The sequence below is a fragment of the Lasioglossum baleicum genome, chromosome 6 (genome assembly GCF_051020765.1).
Source record: "Lasioglossum baleicum chromosome 6, iyLasBale1, whole genome shotgun sequence".
NCBI lineage: Eukaryota > Metazoa > Arthropoda > Insecta > Hymenoptera > Halictidae > Lasioglossum > Lasioglossum baleicum.
The window spans coordinates 12,024,479-12,047,376 of NC_134934.1; the positions used below are offsets into that span (position 1 = coordinate 12,024,479).

General features: G+C 46.0%; 1 protein-coding gene across 2 annotated transcripts in view; it reads right to left on the reverse strand.

Moving 5' to 3' along the window:
• Positions 1 to 542: 542 nt before the first annotated feature.
• Positions 543 to 22,898, reverse strand: part of Cph (BCL11 transcription factor chronophage) — a 38,328-nt gene continuing 15,972 nt past the window's right edge. For both annotated transcript variants that reach the window (XM_076424873.1, XM_076424872.1), the window contains exons 2-3: positions 17,789 to 18,238; positions 543 to 5,786 (exon numbers count right to left, since the gene is read on the reverse strand). In XM_076424873.1, the coding sequence (XP_076280988.1) occupies positions 3,607 to 5,786; positions 17,789 to 18,238 (2,630 nt within the window). In that variant the 3' untranslated portion in view covers positions 543 to 3,606. The remainder of the gene's footprint in view (positions 5,787 to 17,788; positions 18,239 to 22,898) is intronic.

The following is a 22,898-nucleotide window of genomic DNA, read 5'->3' on the forward strand; positions in this document are numbered from 1 at the left end:
CGTTTTACTCTATTTCTTTTTGATCGCGGAGACCAAATAATTTGTCGCACAAGTGAAATTTCACATTTCAGCAGCGATTTCTTTTATGCAATGTGTATAATAGAACCTCGATAGTTGCACACAATAGAGTTCCCGATTTCGATTAAGCTTTTATTAAAATTAGAAAATATGTTTTCCCCCATTATCGACGTTTCATTTCATTTATTTATGACCAAGAGGATTGTCCATCACAATAGCTACTCACTCTACTCCAGTCACTGTGTTACGAAATTGTAGTAGGACGGTTAGCTATTATGATTGTCAATGAATCTTAACGGTATCTATTTTTCAATAAACAAGATATAATTGTGACAGACGCAACCATCGAGGTTCCATCATGTAACAACGTGTTTCTCACGACTAAAGACGGCCATGATGGAACGGTCAATACGTTTTTTGTGGTTTCCTCGTCGGACGAGAGACGCGCGTCTCGATTCCCATCCGAAGACGATAGAACGAGGATTCGAGCCGTTCGATTACGATGAAAAAATTGATGCGACTGATAGTAGTGATGATTTTATTTATTTCTCGTGTTCGAATAGCGACGACATTCGTCTGCCTTATTCTCCGCCCGGTTCTCCACCTCCTCATCACCGTGTCTCTCCTTTCTATTCTCTCTTTCTTTCGCTCGCTCTCGCTCGCTCTCTCTCTCTCTTGCACTCTCGTTCTCTCGATCGTTCTTTCTCTCGTTCTCTCTCGCTCCCTTTCATTCGCTACGGGCAGTGCCATTATTTACAATATCGTATAAACGGAGCCTTGCATGTACGTATTTTCGGAATCGATCTAACAAACTTGCGCACTCCCTCGCCGCTTCATTAAACTAGATAACGAGATTTTTTATCTAGGGCCGTACACGTCTAACACCGAGACAACTATGTTGATATGAGTTTCCTTTTTTTTCTTATTTAAGTACTTCGCTCTTACTCTCTCTCTCTTTCTCGCACCGGGAAAAAAAACCATCCTCGAACGCATTCACACATTTCGTTTTCGCATTTGCTCGAGCTTCACGCATTTTCTTCGCAGTTTCTCTTTTAACGAGCATCCACGCACACATACGGACACGCACTCGCACGGAAATCGAAAAATGCGCTGTCGGCCGCGCATCTTCTAACTCCATCGGTCTTCTGTCTCCGAAGTTAATTTATCTTATTGCCTAGATCATTTTTTTTTAGGAACAGTCCCCTTCGAAAACGTTTACAACGAGGCGTTTTAGGATGAACGAAGGAAAGTCGAAGGAAGAAAAAAAAGACTATCGTGGAACAGAAACTATACAGTCAATGGAACCGAAAAAGGAAAAATAAAATACATCGATCCGAGGCGCGGCGACCACGGTTCGCGCCCGCCCGTTTTTCGTTTTCGTTTACCTCAGTCTTGGGCGAAAGGAAAGAACAGAAAAAAATAATAAATCATCAACCAACCGGCAGGCGGGTGCGTCTCGCGAGGCGATTTTCGCAGGAACAACGAAAAGATCTCGATCCTGCGAAAGCCGCGCGCAAGCGCTCGCGTCGCGACAATAAATATAACCAACGAACAAACGCGCAATTGTAACGATAGCGTGGTCGGCTCGATCGCGACGCTGGCCGTCGTCGATGATGATTTTCGAGACCGTCGGAATCGGGAACTTTTGCCGTACGTTTCACGTCACTGTCATTTGGAATCGCTCCTCTAGAGAAGCCTGTTCTTTGTATTGGGTTGGCAAGAAAGTAATTTTGGTATTGTAAGGTGTAATAGAGCGCAATTTTTTTATCCAAGCAATGAATTTTAATGAACAAGATATTCTCCCTTTTGTTCGATGATCTTTTGCTAAAAAGAATAAATAAGAAAATATCTTATTGATCGAAGTTCATCGTGTGAATAAAGAAATTCGGTTTTTCATTTCACCTTAAAATGCCGGAATTACTTTCTTGCCAACCCAATGATTGATATTTATATTCTTTTTTAGCGTTACATGCAAGCAACGGGATCTCGGAAATCACTGATGATCGACGGACACGTCGCGCGACGCCGCTTTGCGCCGATAAACCTAAACAACTTTGGCATCTTCTTAACCATTTAAAACAGCTTTCGATAATAATTTAATATCGGGATAAAATAATGAAGACGGTACTCGCAGTCGCTGCGAACCGCGTTAATAATAGTGGCAATGAATAATAGCAATAATAATAATAATGGTAATAATAATAATAATAGTATCAATAATAATAGTAATAATGACAATAATAATGAATAATATTAATAGGCGATAATAGAAATGGTAATAATTCATAGTGGACAATAAAGTCAATAAAAGTACTATATAATACATTTTACATAGGATCGAGCTAGAGCTTAAAGTCTAAAACGCAGCTTTGCTTTACACATGGTTTTAACGTACGTCGAGTACTCACGGTATCCTAAATCATCGATAACAGAGTCCTCGGGATATCGATGTGTCGAGTATGTACACGCAGGATCGTCGGAGTCGCCGATTATTCTTTCCCATCGCGGATAGAAACGTTTCGTTTCGTGGACGTAGAAAAGAGAAAGTATAAGAGTAACGGAAAAAAGAACAGAAAAAGAGAGTAAAGAAGGTAAAAAGAAGGAATACAAAGCCGCGTCGATGTCGATCGACGCGCAGCGACGACGCCGGTATAATGTACAAAAAGTTTTCTCCCGTTCTCCCCCGTCGCGCTTCCTTTCGTGTCTTTTCCCATTTGTCTCTAATACATACAGAGTGGTTGCAGGTCTCTCCATAGTACATAACATAATCCACGTACACACGCCGCACATGCTTCCCACATGCGTGAACACACGCAAGCATACACACCGGGGTGTGTGTACACGTGCATTACGTTACACAGTATGCGGTAATAGATTTATCATTTAAATAAATAATCTTCAAATGCGATAATAAAGTCACTATGTTCATTATACCTATGTATAATATTTATATTCTGTATAATTTGCATTTTTAGATCTCATATTTATATTTATATATTTATATATATATTTATATTTTTTATATATATATATTCATATTTATAGTGTCTTTATTTATAACTATGTATAAGGATATACTTTAAATAACTGTGCTGAGACTCGCAAAGTGGTAACCATTCGTTTTTCGTTTCTAGTTGAATCAAGAACGCGGAGTAGGTCTTTTTATCGAGTACCTTCTCGTTCCTCCACTGATGCAGTGCCTATGGTACGATCCTCGTTATCAGGGCCCTGTCGACTTCGAGGGCCTCGAGGGCTTTGTTGTTCGCGTACTCCTCTTTTGGGACCGTTTCCAGGTCCGTCTTCGATCGGCTGTTTTCCTGACCGATCTACCACCTCTCCTGATCCTGAGAGGCGACCTTGGACAGGCCAAGAAGATCTTCGCGCGCAAGAAGCGGGCGCCGTCTCCTTATCGATACGTTCTTCGGTCCGCAGTTAGGACCCAGTCTCTCTATCGGACACCCACGTGTTCTCCAGCCTCGCTGCTTCTCTCTCCGACTGCTGTGTCTGTTTTCTCCCTGTTCAGTACACCGGGTAGGGCGGTCTGTGCGGCCACAGTGGCGGGATCGGCGGTAGGCTTCCGTTCCAAGATCAAGTGTCCTTCGTGCTCAGTGCGGAGTCCTCGTCCTGGCTACCCGGATACGGCATGCCGAGTTTCGGACCCTGCTGGACTACCACCACGCACTTCCTCATGTGCTTCTCGAGCGTGCTTGGCACCGAGAACGGCATTTCGCAGAACCGGCACTTGTACGTGTCCTTGCCGTGGCGACCGTGAGTTTTCATGTGCCTGGTCAGCTTTGAGCTCTGAGCACACGCATACGAGCACAGCTCACATTTATACGGCTTCTCGCCAGTGTGCGACCGCCTGTGGACCGTCAAATTCGAACAGTTCTTGAACACTTTGCCGCAGTACTCGCACGTGTCGTTCCTCCCGCTGCGCTCTTTCTTCAGCAACGGGCTCGGCAGACCCTGGAGCGCCAGGCTGGACGTGGTGGCCTTGGTCACCTTGCGGAACTCGTTGTTCTCCAGGTAATGGGGACTCGGTAGCCAAAGGCCACCGAAGTCAGGCCCCGAGGACCTGGGAAAACCCTGACCGGAGAATATGTTGGGTGTGGTCGAGGAATTGAAGTTCGTGGGCGACAGCGCGCTGTCTTTCTCTTTGTTATTGTTCAGGGAGTTGGTCAGGTTCGATGGCGACTCCGTCTTGATGAATCCGCCCCGATGGTTCTCCTGCAACGCCTGCCGGTACGCTTCCGAGTACTGCGCGATGTTGCTCAACCCGAACTTCTCCATTAGGTCACCCACCAAGCTGACAGGTTTCTGGTCGACGCGGCCGCCGCTCTCTTCTCCGCTCTGACCCTGAGTGGTGCTCAGATCCTCCGGCGTGTTCTCCTCGATGTCCTCCCGCTTGACTTTCTGCTCGTTCTCCTCCACCTCGTCGAGGTCCATGTTTTCGTCGCAACTGGACCCGTCGTCGGGAACAGTCTCCACGCTGCCTTGCGGACTCGCTGCGCTCAGATTCTCCTGGTGCTCCATCCTCATGTGTTTCCTCAGCTCCCCGAAGCTGGCCACCTCGACCTCGCACACTTCGCACCTGGCCGGCGTCGTCTGACTGTCTTTCACGCTGTCCTGATGGTACTGCCTCTCCTTGTCCCGGTGACTTCGCCGGTGCACGTTCAGGTTCGACTGGAACCGGAACGTCTTGTCGCACATCTCGCATGTGTAGAGCGTCTCGGACGCTGAGTCTGCGATGATGGGAGTCGATGCAACCGGCGGACTAGTTTTCTCGCTGTCGGTCGAATTGTTGTTGTTGTGGTGACCTATCGGGCTCTGGTTGTAGCAGGGCGGCGAGTTCTCCTTCTGATGATTTACATGCGCTATGATAGTGGTGTTGTTGGACGCCGGACTCGGCGACTCGACCGACTGCGTGTGGTTCTGCGCCGGTTGCGGTTGTTGTTGTTGTTGTTGCTGTTGCTGTTGTTGCTGCTGTTGTTGTTGTTGCTGTTGGACGGTGCTCGGCACCGGTACAGCTGGTACCGGGGCAGGGGGATTAGAGTTCGTTGTCGAGTTCCCGCTACTTGGTGGAGCCGCGCCTAAGGACGGGTTAGCGAGGCTCCTTAGGCGCGCCGAGTAAAAATCCAGGTTGGCCTCAAGCGGTGGTGGATGCGCCTGACCGGCAAGACCACGACCGTGGGACATTTCGGCGAGGTTCGCCAGGTTGCGGGCATTGTTCAGCGAGTCCAGGGAGCTGCGGACTAGAGGGTCCCCGAGATTCAAGCCGTCCATGCCTCGTAGTGGGTCACCAAGGTTCTGTAGGTTCCTGGTGGCTGTCTGGAGCTCCTGCAAGCCCCTGTAGCCGGCCAACGGATTCAGAGCCAAGAAGTCTGGCCTGAACATTGGCGGAAAGCTTCGCTCCAGGTGCTGCGGTAGCCTCAGAAAGCTGTGGAGAGGATCGCCGACCAGGGACGCGGATGATTGTAGTTGTTGTCGACTTCCGCTGCTGCCGCTGGAGTTCGTGCCGCCGGAAGAGTTCGTGGACGAGCTTCCTGTCGACTTTCCGCTGAGATTCAGGTGATTCGGCGGGGTTAGATGATGGGTGTGGGTCGGGGTGGGCGTCGGCGGGCTCGGTGCCGGCGTGTTCGACGAGGAGTTCGTGGACGAGGACGGGGAGGTGTACAGTCTGGCGCCGTGGACGCTCTGCACGTGTTGCAGCAGCTCCCACGCCGAGGACAGTCTTCTGGAACACTGGGAGCACTGTAGCCATCTCGGTTCTGGAACAAACGGAAACCCACGAGAGGTTATTTACACGTCCATCTCGATTCGTCGCGGTTCGACGCGAAAGCCGCGATAACGCGAGAGCCAGTCGGATTATCGCTCGGATAGATGATATATTATAGTCGAGGCCCCTGAGTAGCACGGTGCATCGAAAATACGAGGGACATCGTGCGACGACGCGACGCAACGTTTGAACACGTAGACACGGACACGTAGTCGCCGCCCCACTATCAATTTCCGTGGCACCCTTAATTTCGCGGAATCGGGATTGAAAATCGGCCGGGTCCACAGCGGCAGATTGAATTCGGAATTCAAACGGCGCGCCTGTGTCAAATTGCGGCTCCGTCGCGGTGGGGGCTTAAAAATAATATCCCCGAGGAAGATCTTTCCTCCCGATCGCCCGAGGGGCGCGAGGAGCCGAGCGGAACAGCCTGTCGATGGGGATCGGTTGCCGCAAACCGCTGCTGAAACTGACCCTTAACGACTTCTCGAGCCTCCCTCATAGCGCCACGAGGGGCGCGGAGAGGGACGGGTTTTGAATTTCAATGTTTTTAATCCGGAATATCAGATTTTCGGCCATTTTTCACGGTGCCCCGTTATTCGAACGCCTCGCCGCCCGGGGTGTCCGTGGGATTTTATTAATTCGAGGCCACCCTCCGCGAGCCACCGAGAAAAGAGGGCCGAAAGAATACGACGGAGACTCGACGAGATGGCCCCGCCATGTGTTCGAAGAACGACCCTTATTTCGCGGCTTGGAAACGACGTCGAACGTAACCTCGGGAACATATTCGCAGACCCCGCCACGCTTCCGGACACGTTGGGGGCGATCGTGACTTAAATTTACGTCTTCGAGAGGAACACCGTTCCCGAGACGTGGTCCGGGGTCCATGCACATTTTCAAGAGCTCCCCTTCTTTTCCTTTTTTTTTCTCGGACGTCACCCGGTCTCGCGGTCACGGACAAGTAACTGCGCCATTCGCACTTTACGCAAGGAAACGGCCGACTACATAATTTATGGCCTTCAGCGCCGGTATGGTTTCTTCGACTGCTACGGATTATTTCATGTTTCGTCTGGAAACGTTCTTCCTCGCGCTTCATTCCTAATTTTGAATTGTCGTGCTTGTTGTTACACTAAATACAATTGAAGTCTTCGTGAAACGACAATGTCTACGAATTTAAATTTTTTGATAGGATTGTCTTTTACCGACATTGAATCAGAGAAAAAGAATCAGCTTTGAACGAATGATGCAGAGCTATGTGCTTGCTTTTTCTAAGTTTTCCGACCGGAAGTTGTATTCAAGGTTCCGTTAAAGTGGTATTAAAAATCACAAAAGAAGATATCGTGGAATCGACGAGTTTCTCCTTCGGCGATTACAGCATCACAGTCTAGACGTTGTTTAAAAGTTTCCGGTCGAGTCGGACGCACAGCGACGCGAACAGAGCAGTCTGGACGAAGATTAAAAAGTTCGGGGCCGTTTCTCCACATTATGCCGTCCCGGGAGTGACTTAACAAACGGAAAAGAAAGATTGACCGGAAACAAAGGGCGTCGGAAAAATAAAGCACTCCTAATTAAATGGCCGTTCGAGATTGGGGGAGATCTTTGTTGCGCCTGAAAGTACCGGCGAAACGTCTTAAAGTTGAGCTTCCGCTAAATCGGAGTTTACGCGAGTTTCTTCGACTTCGGGCGGAACGGTTCGCTTTCCGAGAGAACAATGAGTCGACGATCGTCGGTAGAGTCGATCGTAGAATTTTTCTAGAATGCGATTTTAATTATGACATTCTCGGGGAAGGATTTTTCCAGTGGACACCTGGAGAACGCAAACCGATGCCCGATACATGAATCACGTTTCCTCGGATGCCAGCGACAATGGGACACGTAAACAATGAATCCTAAATTAAATTAGAATCAAGTCGGAGACGTCAGGCTTATAAGTGATAGGACACCACGCGACAATACACAATGGAACACATATCGCCGGTTGTAACAAGGTGCTAAGTAGAATAACGAGGCTGACGGTGGGCGACAGATTTTTCTTCCCCGCCTCGCTGACCTTTCACCACGATTACGCTTGCGTTTACGCGTCAAGGCGAGGAACGCGCGCGGAATTAGACGGGAAAATGCCATAATCCTATCGAGATGAATCCATACGTTCGTCCTGAAAATGGACCCGAAAATGACTGTCAGGACCTTCAAACGGAAAACACTTCCTCATTCGAATGCTTAGACACAATGGTTCGCTAGGTCGTGGATGGTACGATGGTGTAAAAAATGAGTTTATCAGTTATTCCACATCACATTATTTGTGAAAAATGAATTCATTTAGTGTCAATACTCCATTCCCTTAAATATCTCGAAAAAAGAAATACATGACTTAGATCACTTTCATAATTAGAGTCGCAAATATTAATTTCTTTGATTCATTTGAACAAGACTAGAATAGAATCAGTTAATTGTATTAAATCTTCATCAAGTTCTGCGTAAAATTAAAAAAGTAAAGTTTCGTAATGATTTGAAGAGGTTCTCATTTTTCATATCTCTAGTTTCCTATTCCTAATTTTCGAAATTGGTGAAAAACTCCGGTGCTTGTCCAGCAGACCGATCTCACGAGTCACCGCAAGACCACCAGGCCCCGTAAGAATTAAGAAGACAATAGATTGCCGAGACAAAAGGCCCGGGCAGTGAAAGACGTTCGAACGGGGAACTCCGACCAGAAAAAACACGTAATTCGCAGCGGGCGATCGATTCTCGTTCTTTCCGAGCGGTAAATTTAAGTCGGTCTTCTCGGACTGACCGACGAAGAAAATTAGAAAGCCCGGGCCTCCAAGGACGAGCCACGCAACAAATGAGGGTCATCGAGTGGCAAACCGTGAAAATTTGGCATATTGTTTCACGCGCCCTGGAGCCCTGCGGCGCCCTTCGTCCTTCGACCTCCGGTCCGGAAGTCGAAAATATTGTCGAGTTCCCTCCGTCATGGAAAAAAAAGAGGGGACCCCGTAGACCGCGACGAGATAAGCAAGTGCTCCGAGCATAATAAAGGTGTATCGATTCACGACCGCACGCGCTTTTCATATGCAAACGCGTCGCGGGCGGCCATCCGTTAGGATTATTTCTTTAGATTTTCCGCGATCTTCCATGGGGAAACACCCCCTCGATAGTGGGACGCATCGATCATGATTTATGGAACGAAATTTCTGCGGTAAAAAGTGGAACACGTATACTGAATAACCCGTGAATCGAAAATTAATGAACGGTGATAAATGCGATTGAGTGAATCTGCTTCGCGAACCAGTCTGATTAATGAACGTTTGCGGTACTGGCACCTTTATGGAAAACCATAGCACCCTGTTAGTTTAGAGAAACAATGATTAAGTGAACTTGCGCAAACCTTTTAGATAGAGTTTTATTCCTGTTTTAGCTTCGCAACGAATTATATTTGTACCAATGCATATTTCTTTGTGGGGCAAAGGATTGACGCAAGGTTTAATTTATATTTACAACAACAGCTAACTTTCCTCAGTTTGTTGTATTAGCAATTTTAATTCATATCATTACACGTTATAACTAAGTTCACTCTATTAAAGTTAACTCTGGGAAAGTTGCTAATATAATTTCACGTAATAAATTCTGGGTCCTCTGAAATTTTTAGTCTGCTTCGAAGTTTCTTGGTAAAAATATGAAATCATAGCAGTATGTCATAAACAAGATATTGAAATGGTAAAATACGTAGCTACTGCGAGGGAAGACTGAAAACAATGGAAATAAAGAAAAGTTCCGCCGATACGAAGGAAAGTAGTAGACAGACAAAGACGGAAGATGCGGGTTTCACGTTTGAAAAATCGAAAGAAAAAGATCCGTGTTTTAGAGACGCATTGCTCCGTAATTTTTCGACGTGCTCGACGGACCAAAAGTTGAATTCCTGCGGGGATATCGAGGGATCGAATGCACAATATGGCCACACACGGATCATGGTCCTCCGGTGCTCGCGATAGTGACCGAACGATTTTCCTCAGAAATTGCCCGTCAAATTGGCCCACGCGACGTTTACGGGCAAATCGCTCGGAATGGCATTGTTTAACGACGAGCCAAGCCTTGGTCATCCTACGGATACTTCCTTCCAACCCGTTCACGGGAGATTTCACACGAGACCCAGCTACTCTCAACGAGGGGACACTTTCCGAAAAAGAATTTTCCGAGACGTTGTTTTTCGCCTGATATTAACATCTTTCAAATCCGTTTACCGCGTCTTTAACACTTTCACGGCTACATTAATCATAAATAAATGGCATCACTGTTTTTCTATTAAACATGAAAATCAATTTTTAGTAGAATCTTGTATGTACATCAAATTTATGACGTGTAAGAATCTTATCTTTCCTGTTCTTGCGTTATTACATAATGGAAATCCTAATTAGAAAAATAGAACATTTCATCAATGAGTTTCCGACCGACGCGATGTGAAATTAGCGTGGTTATTATTTCCGCTAGTTGGACCTCTCAGAAATAGTGAAAAACCTTTATTTACGAAATTTGGTTATAATCCAGCTAAAGGTAGCTAAAAGTAGCAACCATCAATTTATTTTTACTGTTGCAAATTCGGATTATCGATTGAATTGAATATTTGAGTTGTCCGACTTCCGCCGACTTCCGGTGACGCATTTAGACAAAGTCCACAAAAAAAGGAATTGTTTAACAGAGAAGTATCTATTTAACCATTTTTTCACGAGAACAATGGAACCAAGGATTTATTGGCAATCGTACTGGCCGACGGTTTATTAAAATGATAGTTGGACCGAGGAAATCTTTTTGCTTTTCAACGGGGCACATCTGCCCCGTCTATGACGTCACGAGACACACAAAGGCCTTTAATCCAGAATGGCGTGTGACAATATTAAAATATCGATTAGCCAACGTATGCGGCGTATGCACTTTGTCCTACGTACAAGGGTTGCACTTAAAAGGGACAACGTGCACGGGATATCGCATCCAGGTAGCTAGATTGTGGGCGATTTTAATCAGCCCCGTCAGCCAGATTATCCGAGAGAATGACCGATTGAAACTCGAGCCGGAATTCCAAGCTGCTGCGAAATTCGCGTGGATAAACTTTTTCCCTGCCAGCCCGCCATCTTTATTCGAAAAAAGTGAAATGGATGAGACTTCTTTAAAATTCTCTTCTTTTCTGCATACAACAAGCAATCATATTTATTTTCTCGACGCATAGATATCTTCTCTTTTAAAATAAACGTACAATTTTTACTTTATTGGCTCGAAAAAAAATGAAGAAAATAATATGTTATTGTACACTAGAATAAAAGTGAGAGCCTCAACACGGAGAAAACATTCTTTCCTGCACATATGTATGTGTTGACCTGGGTTTCCTGGAAGTCAGAAAAAGGTAGCTAATTGTTAGAATGGTCAAACCTAGGCTTATGGGTTGAACGTCCCTCGAGAATCCCACTTTTATGGTGTGTTACCGGTAGTAAAATTATCCCTCGAGTACCGGGGGACTTTGTAGAGGCCTTTTTGCGCAGCAATTCTTAAAATTATGGACCCGTGTTATTGGGCAGAATTTATGTTTTGGAATGACTAGATCGTAAAGCCAAATTACCAGTTTGTTGTTACAATTTTATACGCAATCGACTGAACTCTGCATATCAATTATTATCGAAAGGGTAGAGAGAGAGAGAGAGAGAGAGAGAGAGAGAGATAGAAATATTATTCAAGATCTGCGACGATCTGAAACGACCAAAATGCTTGTGGTCACTAGTCCGCATTGGTAATCGTACCGCATTGGTCAGAAGGATCTCGAGGACCTTTTATGTCCTTGCCCAGTTCAACCGCAAGTATCAAGACTGGACGTTGCCCATTAAATCTGCCTCTGTGTTCTTCGACTCGAACATAAACGACAGAAGCAAGTCAAAAACACAATAGCATTGAAGCTAATAAAATGAAGAATTATATTCACACAAATATCCACTTTCTTATTAATTCATTTATTATTTTTCCTCCTAATACTCGAACACGTTTTTCATCTTACAAACTCCTCGACCTCATCCTCGTTCGGAAACCCATTGCGTCGCGAGTGGAAGGAAGAAACAAAGGAAAAATACATTTGTCTTGGCATTTTAGAAGCGTTGGAACGTTCCGGGAGCACCGTATATTAAAACTTCGGCTTTTTCTTGTCTCTTCGAGCGACGTTTTCATTGTCCTCGTCGAATCTCCTTTCGCGAAGAGGAAGAAGAAGACAAATGGGAGTCTCCGAAGCTAGTTTTCGAAAAAGTCTTGGTCTTCATGCAGGAAGAAGAAACGTGCTGGGTTAAAATGTCAAAAACGAACTTGTCGAACTTCTGTCTAGCAAATTAAGACATTCTTCGCTTTTAGCCGCTGCGAAGAATGAAGTATGAAAGCAACGTGCTGCGAAATGTATTTAAAATGTCTTTAAAACATTTATGGAGCTAGAAGTTAGCGATCATTGTCAGCTTCTCATCCTTACATTTTACGCAAGTCATACAAGAGCAAGACCGAAACGGAACATAATTAAATTATTCTTCAGACTGAACCATAGAATCGAGAAGACTGTTAAAATTGAAGTTAACAGAAACAAACACGTAGATAACGAATGCGCTCATTTTTACACTGAATTGTAAAAAGAATTGTCCAATTGTATCTTCGAATTTTGCAGGACTGGAGGGCTGAAGACAGAGAGAGAGAGAAGGAATAGAGAAAGAAAATATTTGCGCCGTTAGATTTTGAAGTTGACGGAGGCTTTATTTCGCGTTCCTCAAATGCCGCGACGGACGAGGTCCGAGAGGCTCGCAGGACTCATCGAGCAGAGATAAACGAGGCTGAAGAAGGAAACGTCGGAAATCCCGAGGAAAAGAGCGGCAAGAAACGCGTGTGTGCAAGTAACGTGTATTGGCTTTCCCGGTCGCTCTGTGTATCACTTTTATGTCATCCTCGTTGACTTCCTTCCGCGGGGGTGAGAAGGTCTGTGGAAAGAGGACGTGGCAGGGGGCGAAGGGAGAAAAGGAAAAAGGACGGAAGGGCTGCAGGACCTCGAAACCCTGAGATACAACCAATTCGCAAGCAATTCTCGACGCGCCTCGGGCGGTCCACGAAGACGAGACCGGACGGGGGATGAAAGAAAGAAGAAAGTGTAGGAGACGAGAGAGGAGTAGTTTACGAGGGAGGGGGTGAAAGGGGGCATAGAAAATCGTCCAGGGAAAGAGGATCGGCCGCGAACGAGAATTAATATTCCAGACAAACCTGACAGATAGATCAAATCTGCATCTCACCGGGAGCGCCGGTGTCAATTTCGACGGATTATCGCTTCGCGTCTCGCTTTCTTTTTCTCGCCCCCGTTTTCTTCGCCCCCTTGACGCGATCTCCCATAACGTCACTCTCCGTTCTATTTTTTTTTGTCTTAACGCAGCTGCTCGCGGGACAGCCGCGCGTGCTCTCGGAAATGATATCTCTCCTCTCTTCTTTCCTCTCGACCCCGTTAGCCCCCAGGGGGATGAATTTTATTTCGCCGACTCCGAGAATTACCTTTCTTTAGTCCCGTCGATGGAAGAATTTTTACAACTGCGGCCGCGAACTGCTCCGACTCGACGCGTTTTACTGCCTCTTTGGTTAGACCGTGGTTGTAAGTCGTGGTCTACGAATGTTTCATGAGTTTTGGGAGTCACGATTGACGTATCAATCTGGACAATTTTTCTGCAGACAGCGTATGGACTTGAGAAATTGCGACGACTCGATTAATGTAGTTGAAATCTATCTAACCCTTTAAATAGTTATGTATCAGCTGAAATTTTATAGCGACAAGGTCAAAAAGCACGAACAAAGAATTGATACTACTAGAAAAGTGGTCACCAACGGCACGCAAGATTTTCGGGGAGCAAAGGCGCAGTCTCGCAAGAAGATGGTAGCTCCCGATAGAAGTACCGGAGCAGCGGGTTAATTCGGGTCGCGGCGAAGCCACGGCCACCCGCTTCAGTGCCGGTGATTAATGCAAACGATCATAATTACGTAACAGATTGTTGATGCAGCGAGCACCGGTGTCTCTTTAAAATTTCATCACGGTCCGTGAAACTCGTTCCAGCCCCCCTCCCGGTGGCTGGGTCGACAGTTAACCCCATCCGGGGCCAGCTAGAAAGAGAGACAGAGCCAAAGAGAGAAGGAGAGATAGAGAGAGAGAGAGACAGAGACGGCTCGTGCTCATCCCCCGGACTCCGCGTCAGGCTTGTTCCCCAGATAAGCCCCTTTCGTCGCCTTTTTTGTCGTGTTTTTTTGTTATCGACCGGCCACGTCCAAAAGCCCAATTAGAATCGTCCTATTGTCTGGCCACGTGGTCCGCACGAGCCGTGCACACGGACGCATCACCAGTGGATCTCCGTAAGCGACCGCGTTGATATCTGCTTCGAAACTCGTCTCATCTCGTTGCGTGTGTCCAGGTAGAGCAACACGGATCAGAAACGATCACGGGGTACGCGACCCCTATGGACCGTCCTTTATCCGGCTTTTTAGTGGCTTTCCTTTCTGGCCGCGATCGAAACTCTCTCGACGGTTTATCCACGCTTCAAGCCACTCGATTTTGCCGGCTAACTACCGAGGGCTCGTTCGAGCCTGAGTTTGCGGCTAAGTTTGCACCGAACAGTATAGATTAGGGGTGTTCAGACAATTTTTTTTTTTAGTTTAGTTCACAGACAATCTTCTCGTTGTTACAACTTCTTTCAATGGGCAGTGTGCTGGACAGAAACGAATTCTCTTGATAAAGTATTCAATTATATCATCGTTTTCATTTGGGATTACAATTAATTTTAACGAACGAAAAAATAAACTTCATCGTGGACAAGCCGAGAATGTGATCCGAACGTGTGAATCCACGAACAAAGGGTACCCGAGGCCGAGTGTCTAATAAAATTATCATCCCGGCAAAACCTTTTCGAACGAGAGACAATTAAGGCTGAACGAGTCTCGAGAACCGGGAGGGGGTCATTCCGGCGAACGTAATAATATTTACAAAAGTGAGAAGACGCTAATTGTAAGAAGGAGGGGGCGGAGGAGAGGGCAGTGACTCTCATTGGAGCGCGGTCGCGCTCTTCCTCCCCTTCCCTTCTCTCACTCTGTTCTCCTCTCTGCGATGCAAAGCAGGCCGCCACGTCAATTTGCACAGGTAAGCACTGAGTTAAGAATCTCAAAGGCTGTGCTTTCAATTCATCAAGGGCGTCGGGCCGCATGAATTTCGTTTGAGGCAGGCGCCGTTTCTTTGAAGTTAATCGGAGTAAACCGCCGCGATCGCGCTCCGGTGTCGATTCGTCGACGAGTGGGTGCGAAATTAAAGCTGTCCCCCCCACCTTTATGTACCCATGAGCCGCAATTCCGCGTGCAGACCAGCAAACCCCGCCACCATTGTTGCCGGAAATTCCTGGACCGCGGCGAAGTCAAACAACGGGCTAACGAATCGATTTTGGACGATCAAACCGCACCATAAAAATCACGTAACAAACGTAAATTTGCCTCATCGAATTTTCACGAACAACGCACACACAGTCCATGTCCTATTGAAAATCAAATAATCTGGGAAATCGATTCTAGACACACCTAAATTGAAAGCTAGAATCACGTTTCGAGTAAAAAAATCGAAGAACGAGCTAAAATCTGAAACATCGACTCTAGACATAAAGGTGACGAGAGAAAAACACTGAGGTCCATAAACACTCCATCCTAACTTCTCCTCTCATAAATCTTCACATCTTCACGTAACTGCGGGACTTCCCCAGGAGCAACCTCTATGTTCGATTTACGATCGTTCGCAGGTAAAGTTTTTGCCGTCATTAGTCCCATCCTTGACCGTTTCTAATTTTTGGAGACCATACGAACGCAGCGTGCGTGGAATAGGAGAACGGGAAGGCCAGTAAGAGCAATAAAGAGATTTAAAAATAAACTATTAATCTTCAACAGTATGAAAGCGCAGCCTGGACGTTCTCGCCGTTGGAATATGACAATGTGGCCAGCGATAAAAAGGGGTCAGACACGGGGGTAACAGAGGTGGGGGGAGAGGTAGGTGGACTATGGGGGCAGGTTCACCCCAATCCCCGAGCGGGCTCTTTAAATTCAAAAATCGAATCTACCGCTGTATTGTTCGTGCTCGTTGAACCAGGATCGACATCAGATGGCAGCCAGTAACTGTACTTTAAAAACTCCCTTTTCTCTCGTTCTTTCTGTCGAGACCCCCTCTCGACCGGCGAATTCGAAACCGTAGTTTCCGACGCAGATGACAGTGTGTCCTACGTTCTACTTTCTTTCTCTTTTTTCTACGCAGCTCAATTTACGAAAATGTTTCGTTGGGAGAATGCGAACGAACAATGGGGATGGACAGGGCGCGATATACATATAAAAATCTAGAACACAGTTTGAACGGTTATGGTGGAATTTTTGCGAGAATTGCTCCTGTCACGGGAGCGTTTCGTGGGCCGCGGAACGCTTCATAAGAATATGAAAGTCGCGGCGAGCATTTGTTGCCGGAACCCAGACCCGGCTATATTTATAGAGGTTGCCTTGACTCGGGAGACCCACGGCAGAACTCAAAGCGGAATATGTCAAAACATCACGACAACGCTTTGGTAGCACGTGCCCCGGAGCTTTCATTGCGTGTCGGCGTCAATTAAATTCCCGACGTGAACCCGCAGCAATTAAAAGTACTCCGGGGCTAAACGCTCATTCATCCCGCGGAATGCGAAACTATGAAATATTGATCGGAATGTGATTAATGAAACGCGGAGAGACCGTCCGTGGAAAGGTAAATAACGATTCCAACCGAGAGAAAGGTTGGACAGACGATCCTCAATGAATTCAGAGAATCGTAAACTCAAGAAACCACGCGGAGGATTAAAGTTCGTCGTTTAATTTCCACCTCTTGTTTCGACTACTAAGAAACATCGAACGGTCGGCTAATCGCTTTGTGCTCGAAGCTTTTGATTGATCGTTAGCCACAGGTGCATAGTCATTTTATTGTCGCTTGTTCTTTCGATACTTGAGATGAGCTTAACTTAAGCGTACTTTATAAAATGTAGCGGAACGTTTTTACGGTTTTTAGAAGACTTTGTCATAGAGTGGCTTTTAAACATTCGGTACATCCCATTCGACTTCTTAATTGCAGGTAATAACAGTCGCGCAAGAGGTGAAAACTTTAGTCTAATTAATCTGTTTAAGCATCAAGGTGGTAAAGTTTTGTTCGACTTTTTAATGGACATTATAAAACCATAGTCATGGCGCATATGTTACCACTAACGGTCGCAGTATGAGTAGCAGTATGTATGCCCAACCCCATTCAATCATTTCAGATTCACGACCGGGCTGTACGTCTTTATGCATTGACAGGGCATACAATCTGAAGCTAATCGCAATTGTATAGACTCATTTTATTTCGTGAGCAATATTTACTTCCTTAAAAATGTCCACGCAATGTGATTTCGCGCGAAGATAACAATAATATTTCATTGAAATGGAACTTGACTTTGCAAAACCCTCTAATCAATGATAAAGAAAATGCGTAAAAATTGGCATCACTCGAATATAGAAAATGATGTCCGAAATGTCAGCTGTCAAGATATACCATGATTTTGCGATTTAAAATAAGGATAATTAATAACATATGGAAGCAATGCCATCTCTACACGAAAAATGAAATTACCGAAATACGTGAAATTTTGCAAACTCTGTTCGATATCGTCCGTACCCTTTATGGTTTAGGGGTTAATAAAACCACGAAAGCGACGTCAACATTTCTGGATCATCATCAACTGCTTCAGACTATCATCTTGGAGTGTCAAAGATTGTTTTTGAAGACGCATGCGAATCGTTCGTCAGCGAACCACGAGAATAATTTGGACGGAGGATTTTCCGTCGGGGGTAGGAAACGCGAACGGGTCACGGGTTAAGCACCGCGATAGTAATTAACCTCGGCGGAGATAACGAAGTAGACAGACGGGGACTCACCAGAATTGACTGTGTTCGTGTCCGCGTCGACGGACTCGATCTTCTGCTTCTTCGGGAGGTCCTCTTTGTCCTCGGAGGTCTCTGTCCGTCTTTTGGGCGTCGAGCTGGCGCTGGCTTTGAGCTCGATCGGACTCCCAGCATCCGGTCCTGACCCTTGAGGGGTCGGTGGACTTTCCAGTCTGCCCCCGCCTCGTTTGTTGATGGGGGCGGATATGCTGGGCACCGAGTTCAGCTTCGAGTCCTGATCCACGGTCTTCAGGGCGAGGGCGTCTTCCGGATCGGAATCCTCCGGAGCCGCCGTCGCCGATGGACTATGGCAACCCTGAAGCGTGCTGCGACAGTGGTTCACCTTGTGCTCGATGAACCGCACGATCTCGCCGAGGGGGTAGGACGCCCTGCAACCCCCGCATTGGACGGTGTCTGGGGAGGTGGTACCTTGCGAGGTTTCCGCTGCAACCAGAAAAGTCGAACAACCTTTTCAGACAACCCTATCTTCAATCTTTCAATCAGATGTTGTTGTATCATCCTGTGTACATGCAATCCATTAATAGTTTATCTGGACTTTACGCTAAACCACCACCGGTCAAAATGACCGTATATTTATTTATGACATAATGTTCATTTTCTTGGGTAAAATTAAGATATCGAATTTGAACGATTTAATGAGAGATGAATTAGGGACATTATCAAATGAATAAAGTGTGACGATTTCCAACCGTGTTGAAATATACAAGACGCAATTACATGAAATCAATTGTATATAAACCTCTACGGGATAAGGCGAGAAATTCGATAATGACAGATGGGAATCTGAACGGGGTGGATTAACAATTAAATGCAAGAAAAATCGATAATCCAATATTCCCTGACACAATTCACGCCGGAATCTAATTCTTTCACCCGGTGTGAAGTATGGCGGTGCTTGCACGGTCAAGAGGACTCGCGTTTGCGCGCTGGCCATTGGTCAATCAAGCTCCGCCCCGAAAGAATCGAACGGAGTCCGCGCACAGAGTGAAAACTGTCCACGGAAAACCGCGTCGAAATTGAACACCGTACAGAAAAGCCTAATCGATCGAGGAAAACGAGTATTGACAGCAAGACACAATGGAAAGAAGTAAATTCATAAAATGGCATGAAAATACTTTCAATTCTAGAGGTGTCTGGTGAAATTAAGAATTTTCAGAAACATATACAAGAATATAAATATTTTTTACCTCATTAGGGGTTGTAAAATATTCGAAAGCAGATCAAAACCTTATGAAGCTTATTTGAACATTGTACCTGGTTTGATTAAATGAAAAATGCTACGAACGCATGGATATTCATGAGTTTTATCGATTATTTGCTGCCACGGGTAGCAGACGAAACGAGGAGGACAATAAACGCTTTTCTTATTTGAGGGGGTGATTCTCGATATCTCGACGGCGGCTTGAGTCGAGGGAAAGATCGATGTATGAAACCATGCCAATCTCTATGTTAATGGGCCGAAGTATGAGGACGGGGGCACGGAAGAGCCGCAAGAATCTCCGGCAGAAGGTCTGCTCGAGGACACTTAAAAGTGAATTGTTACGTCTGCGGCTGACCCCGGGACCTTCGCCCACTCCCGTTCGCCGGCGACGGGGGTGAATTATAAGACTTGCGTAGAAGGAAATTAGATCTCTATATCAGCCGCGGGCGCTTTCCTCCGAAAGCTAACCGAATTTCCCTTTCTGTTGTTTGGCCGGTGAACGCGCGAGCGCGTGCTCTGCGAACGCGCGCGCGAATCGAGTCCGTGGGTACGGATTTATACGCGAGCCGTGATTTCATTATGAAACGGCGACCCGGTATCGCTGGGAAATATTCGGGAACGGATCCGCGATCTTTCTAGCACATCTCCTCTCTGTTCGCTTGTAAATTTTCTGTACGCCGCGCGGGGACCCCGGATTTTACTTCATCCCGGTCGCCGAGTCAGAATTTTCCCCCCGCCGCGTTTCGAAGCCACGTAAACGCGCCGCATTGTATTCCGTCGTTTAATTAATCGCATATTGGTCGTGGAAAATGTTTTTATGAATGGCGATGGCAATTACGGTAATAATATGAAATATTAATACGAGCGTGGCCACGGTTTGCTTTAAATGTACAATGTAAGAGAATTTATTAGCGATTTTAGAAACCTCCATTGTCGACGCCTTTGTTCCATTATTTTGACATACTAGCTGATAATCTTGCACTCGATTTTACACGAGGAAATACGTTTCGCAATCCACCGAAAGATATGTGAAGTAAATCAAATTATTGAAGCAATCCGAAATGAAAATTCAGACTGGGAGACTGGAATTTCCTGAATCAATTTGATCAATGCGTTTGAATAGAGATTCCTTTATGAAAGTTGAAAGTACACATCTTTTAGCCTAGTCCTATACAGTGTCCCATTATTAGTCACCGATACGGATCGCCAGTGGCACAATAATAACTGAAAAAAGCACGGTCTATAGAGCAACATCTCCCAAAAGCAATCAAGATAAGCATCGTCGTTCTATACGCCTCGAGCTGCCTGTCACCGGAAGGACGCGTACCTGGGTGCAACAGGAAGCGAGATAAATCCTCGGACACAATTGCGCCCAAAGATCGATCCATCGAGATGCAGCGCGAGATCGAATCTGGAAAAATCAGCGAGAAAAGGGACGCTTCGCAGCGCCAACAAACTACGCCGGTGCACGAAATTGTTAGACACGACCCAGAAGAGTATCCACTGAAGTATTTTTATGATGGGGACCGGGCACAAACAACCTATTGTTATTTACATTAACGATTGGGTGGGTACTCGAAGTGTCAAAGTTAGACAGTTTTTAAATGATGTGCATTTTTTGTTGAAAAAAAGCATGAGAACGAGCACAGAGTATTGACTTCAGGATTTTCGGGGTACCTGGCGCGGAGACAGTATGAGGCCGTTAGCCCAACAATTTTAAAGTGTCTCGTAACGTCGTGCACAGTAGCAGCGAAGGAGAAATTCCGAAACAGAGGGTACACGAACTCGGGTAGTCGCAGATTATGCGAAGGGGGGAAAGTAAAGTCCAAGAGGCGATGAGAGAGAGAAAGAAAGAGAGAGAGAGAAGGACGGAGGGGGGCAAAAACAGCGATCGTAGAGGCCGCGGACGGCAAAAGAACGAGACAGCGACCCGGTTCTGAATGGACGTTCGGGTCCGTTATTCGCCTACGATTCAAAAGCGCTCGGTTAGAAACAAGAGACGCGCGACCGGTCGTTAACGACAATGGGCTTTTGTTTTTTCGGGGGCAGATGTTGGATCTGAGTGCACGGGACGCTGCGACGGGGTACGAGAGGAGAGAGAGCGATAGAGAGATAGAGAGAGAGAAGCAACCCCCGTTTCAGAGATCCTCGGGGCCCGTGCGGGCCTCGAAGGTGCGCGAAGGAGGACCCCAGGACCGACACGTGTCTCCTCGTCACTTCGCCGATCTCCCTCTCGTGTGCGGACGCGTGTGCGCTTGTGTCTCTCCTCTCCTCTCCTTGTGCTCTCGAGCGAACCGTGTCTCTCCTCCTTGTAACCTGTCCGCAAACCGGTCGAAAGGAGATATACTCTCGCCGCCCCAATCGGGTGTCGTCGGCTGCTTATTCATTTAGCAGCTTCCTGCTCGGCACGTTCCCGTTTGTTGCAAAATCCGGAACGTTCTGCTCCCCATCAAGCATTTAACAGATACCTGGTGTGGGGGTGGAAACGTGGCCTTTGCTGTCTAGTGGTCCTCCCTTTCAATATTTCCGTTATAAAACAATTCCTTAATTATTTTGATAATAGGACTTTCCTGAGATTGAGTACGTTTGATTTTCTTTTAGGAGTGGCAAGTAACAGCCACCCAGCTTCACCCTCATCTCACATTTTGATGATCTAACTTTCCTGAAATTGGGTACGTTTGATTTTCTGTTAGGAGTGGTAAGTAACACAGCCACCCAGCTTCACCCTCATCTAACATTAGATTAACTATTCGAATGCTAGTCTCACAATGTTTTGTAATAAAAGAGATCATGGCGTTTTAGTGGCCAAATTAAAACGTAAACTGCAACGAAATACGGTACATTTCTGAGAGATCGGGAGAATTGCACTGCCTCCCGGAGAGCTCCTTAATATCCTTGTTTTTGATTCGATTCCTCCGTATCCCTTATCTGGCAGAAACCAGAAACAGAGTGGCCACGGGGATACGTAGGAGGGAGGAGTGTGTATCGTGTATAGGAGACCGCGAATAGTCGAGAAAAGATAACATAAAAATACAATATTGCTCTGCGAATGTAAGTTGGATTGCTTACAAATTGGCCCATACATCTGTAATGCCTCGATCACTGTACCCGCGTGGCTCCCTTATTGCCACAGACTTCGTAATTTCCATCTACGAGTGGGGCAGATACGTATGGGAATCGTTGAAGGACACGTCCTGAGCTTATTAGTTCTCCACATTAATTTTCTTTCCTCCGCTCTCCATGCAAGACGAAACGTCCGGAACAGTGAATCTGACGATGGACGCCAATTACTCGGTATCGATTTCACATCGACTCGTCAATCCCGAATTCAGTCCACTTCGCAATTATTTGCACCCTTTTCTAAACACTCCCTTCTCTTCTCGTTATTTTATAGTTCCAAGCAAACTCTATATTGAATATTAATACAGTAGAGGACGGCATGAATTGTGCTTTATTTTCGCGTTCATTTCTAAACGCATTACATACCAATAAAACTATTCTGAAAATTATTTCTACTGAAAATTAAATTTGGAATTTACGATCCCAATTTCAGTCAATTTATTATTGAAATATCTCACTGATCCATTGCTTCATTACATGTTTCAAGAAAACATTCTGATTGCGAAAGTACTATACGAGATCATAGTTTCAAATAAGTCGTGTTCAACAGTATAGGCTTAAATAATTTACAGATTTGATGTCTATACAAATACTGTTTGTTAAACAGTTCCCAAATCAAATGGCTCGCTGAAATGATCAGAAATCAAACATCGAATTACAAAAATGCACCTCGATGTCACGAACGTTGGCGAAACACGAGAATGATTTTTTCCCAACACATCTGTACCGGCGATACAAACGCGGCCAACACTGATAAACTGA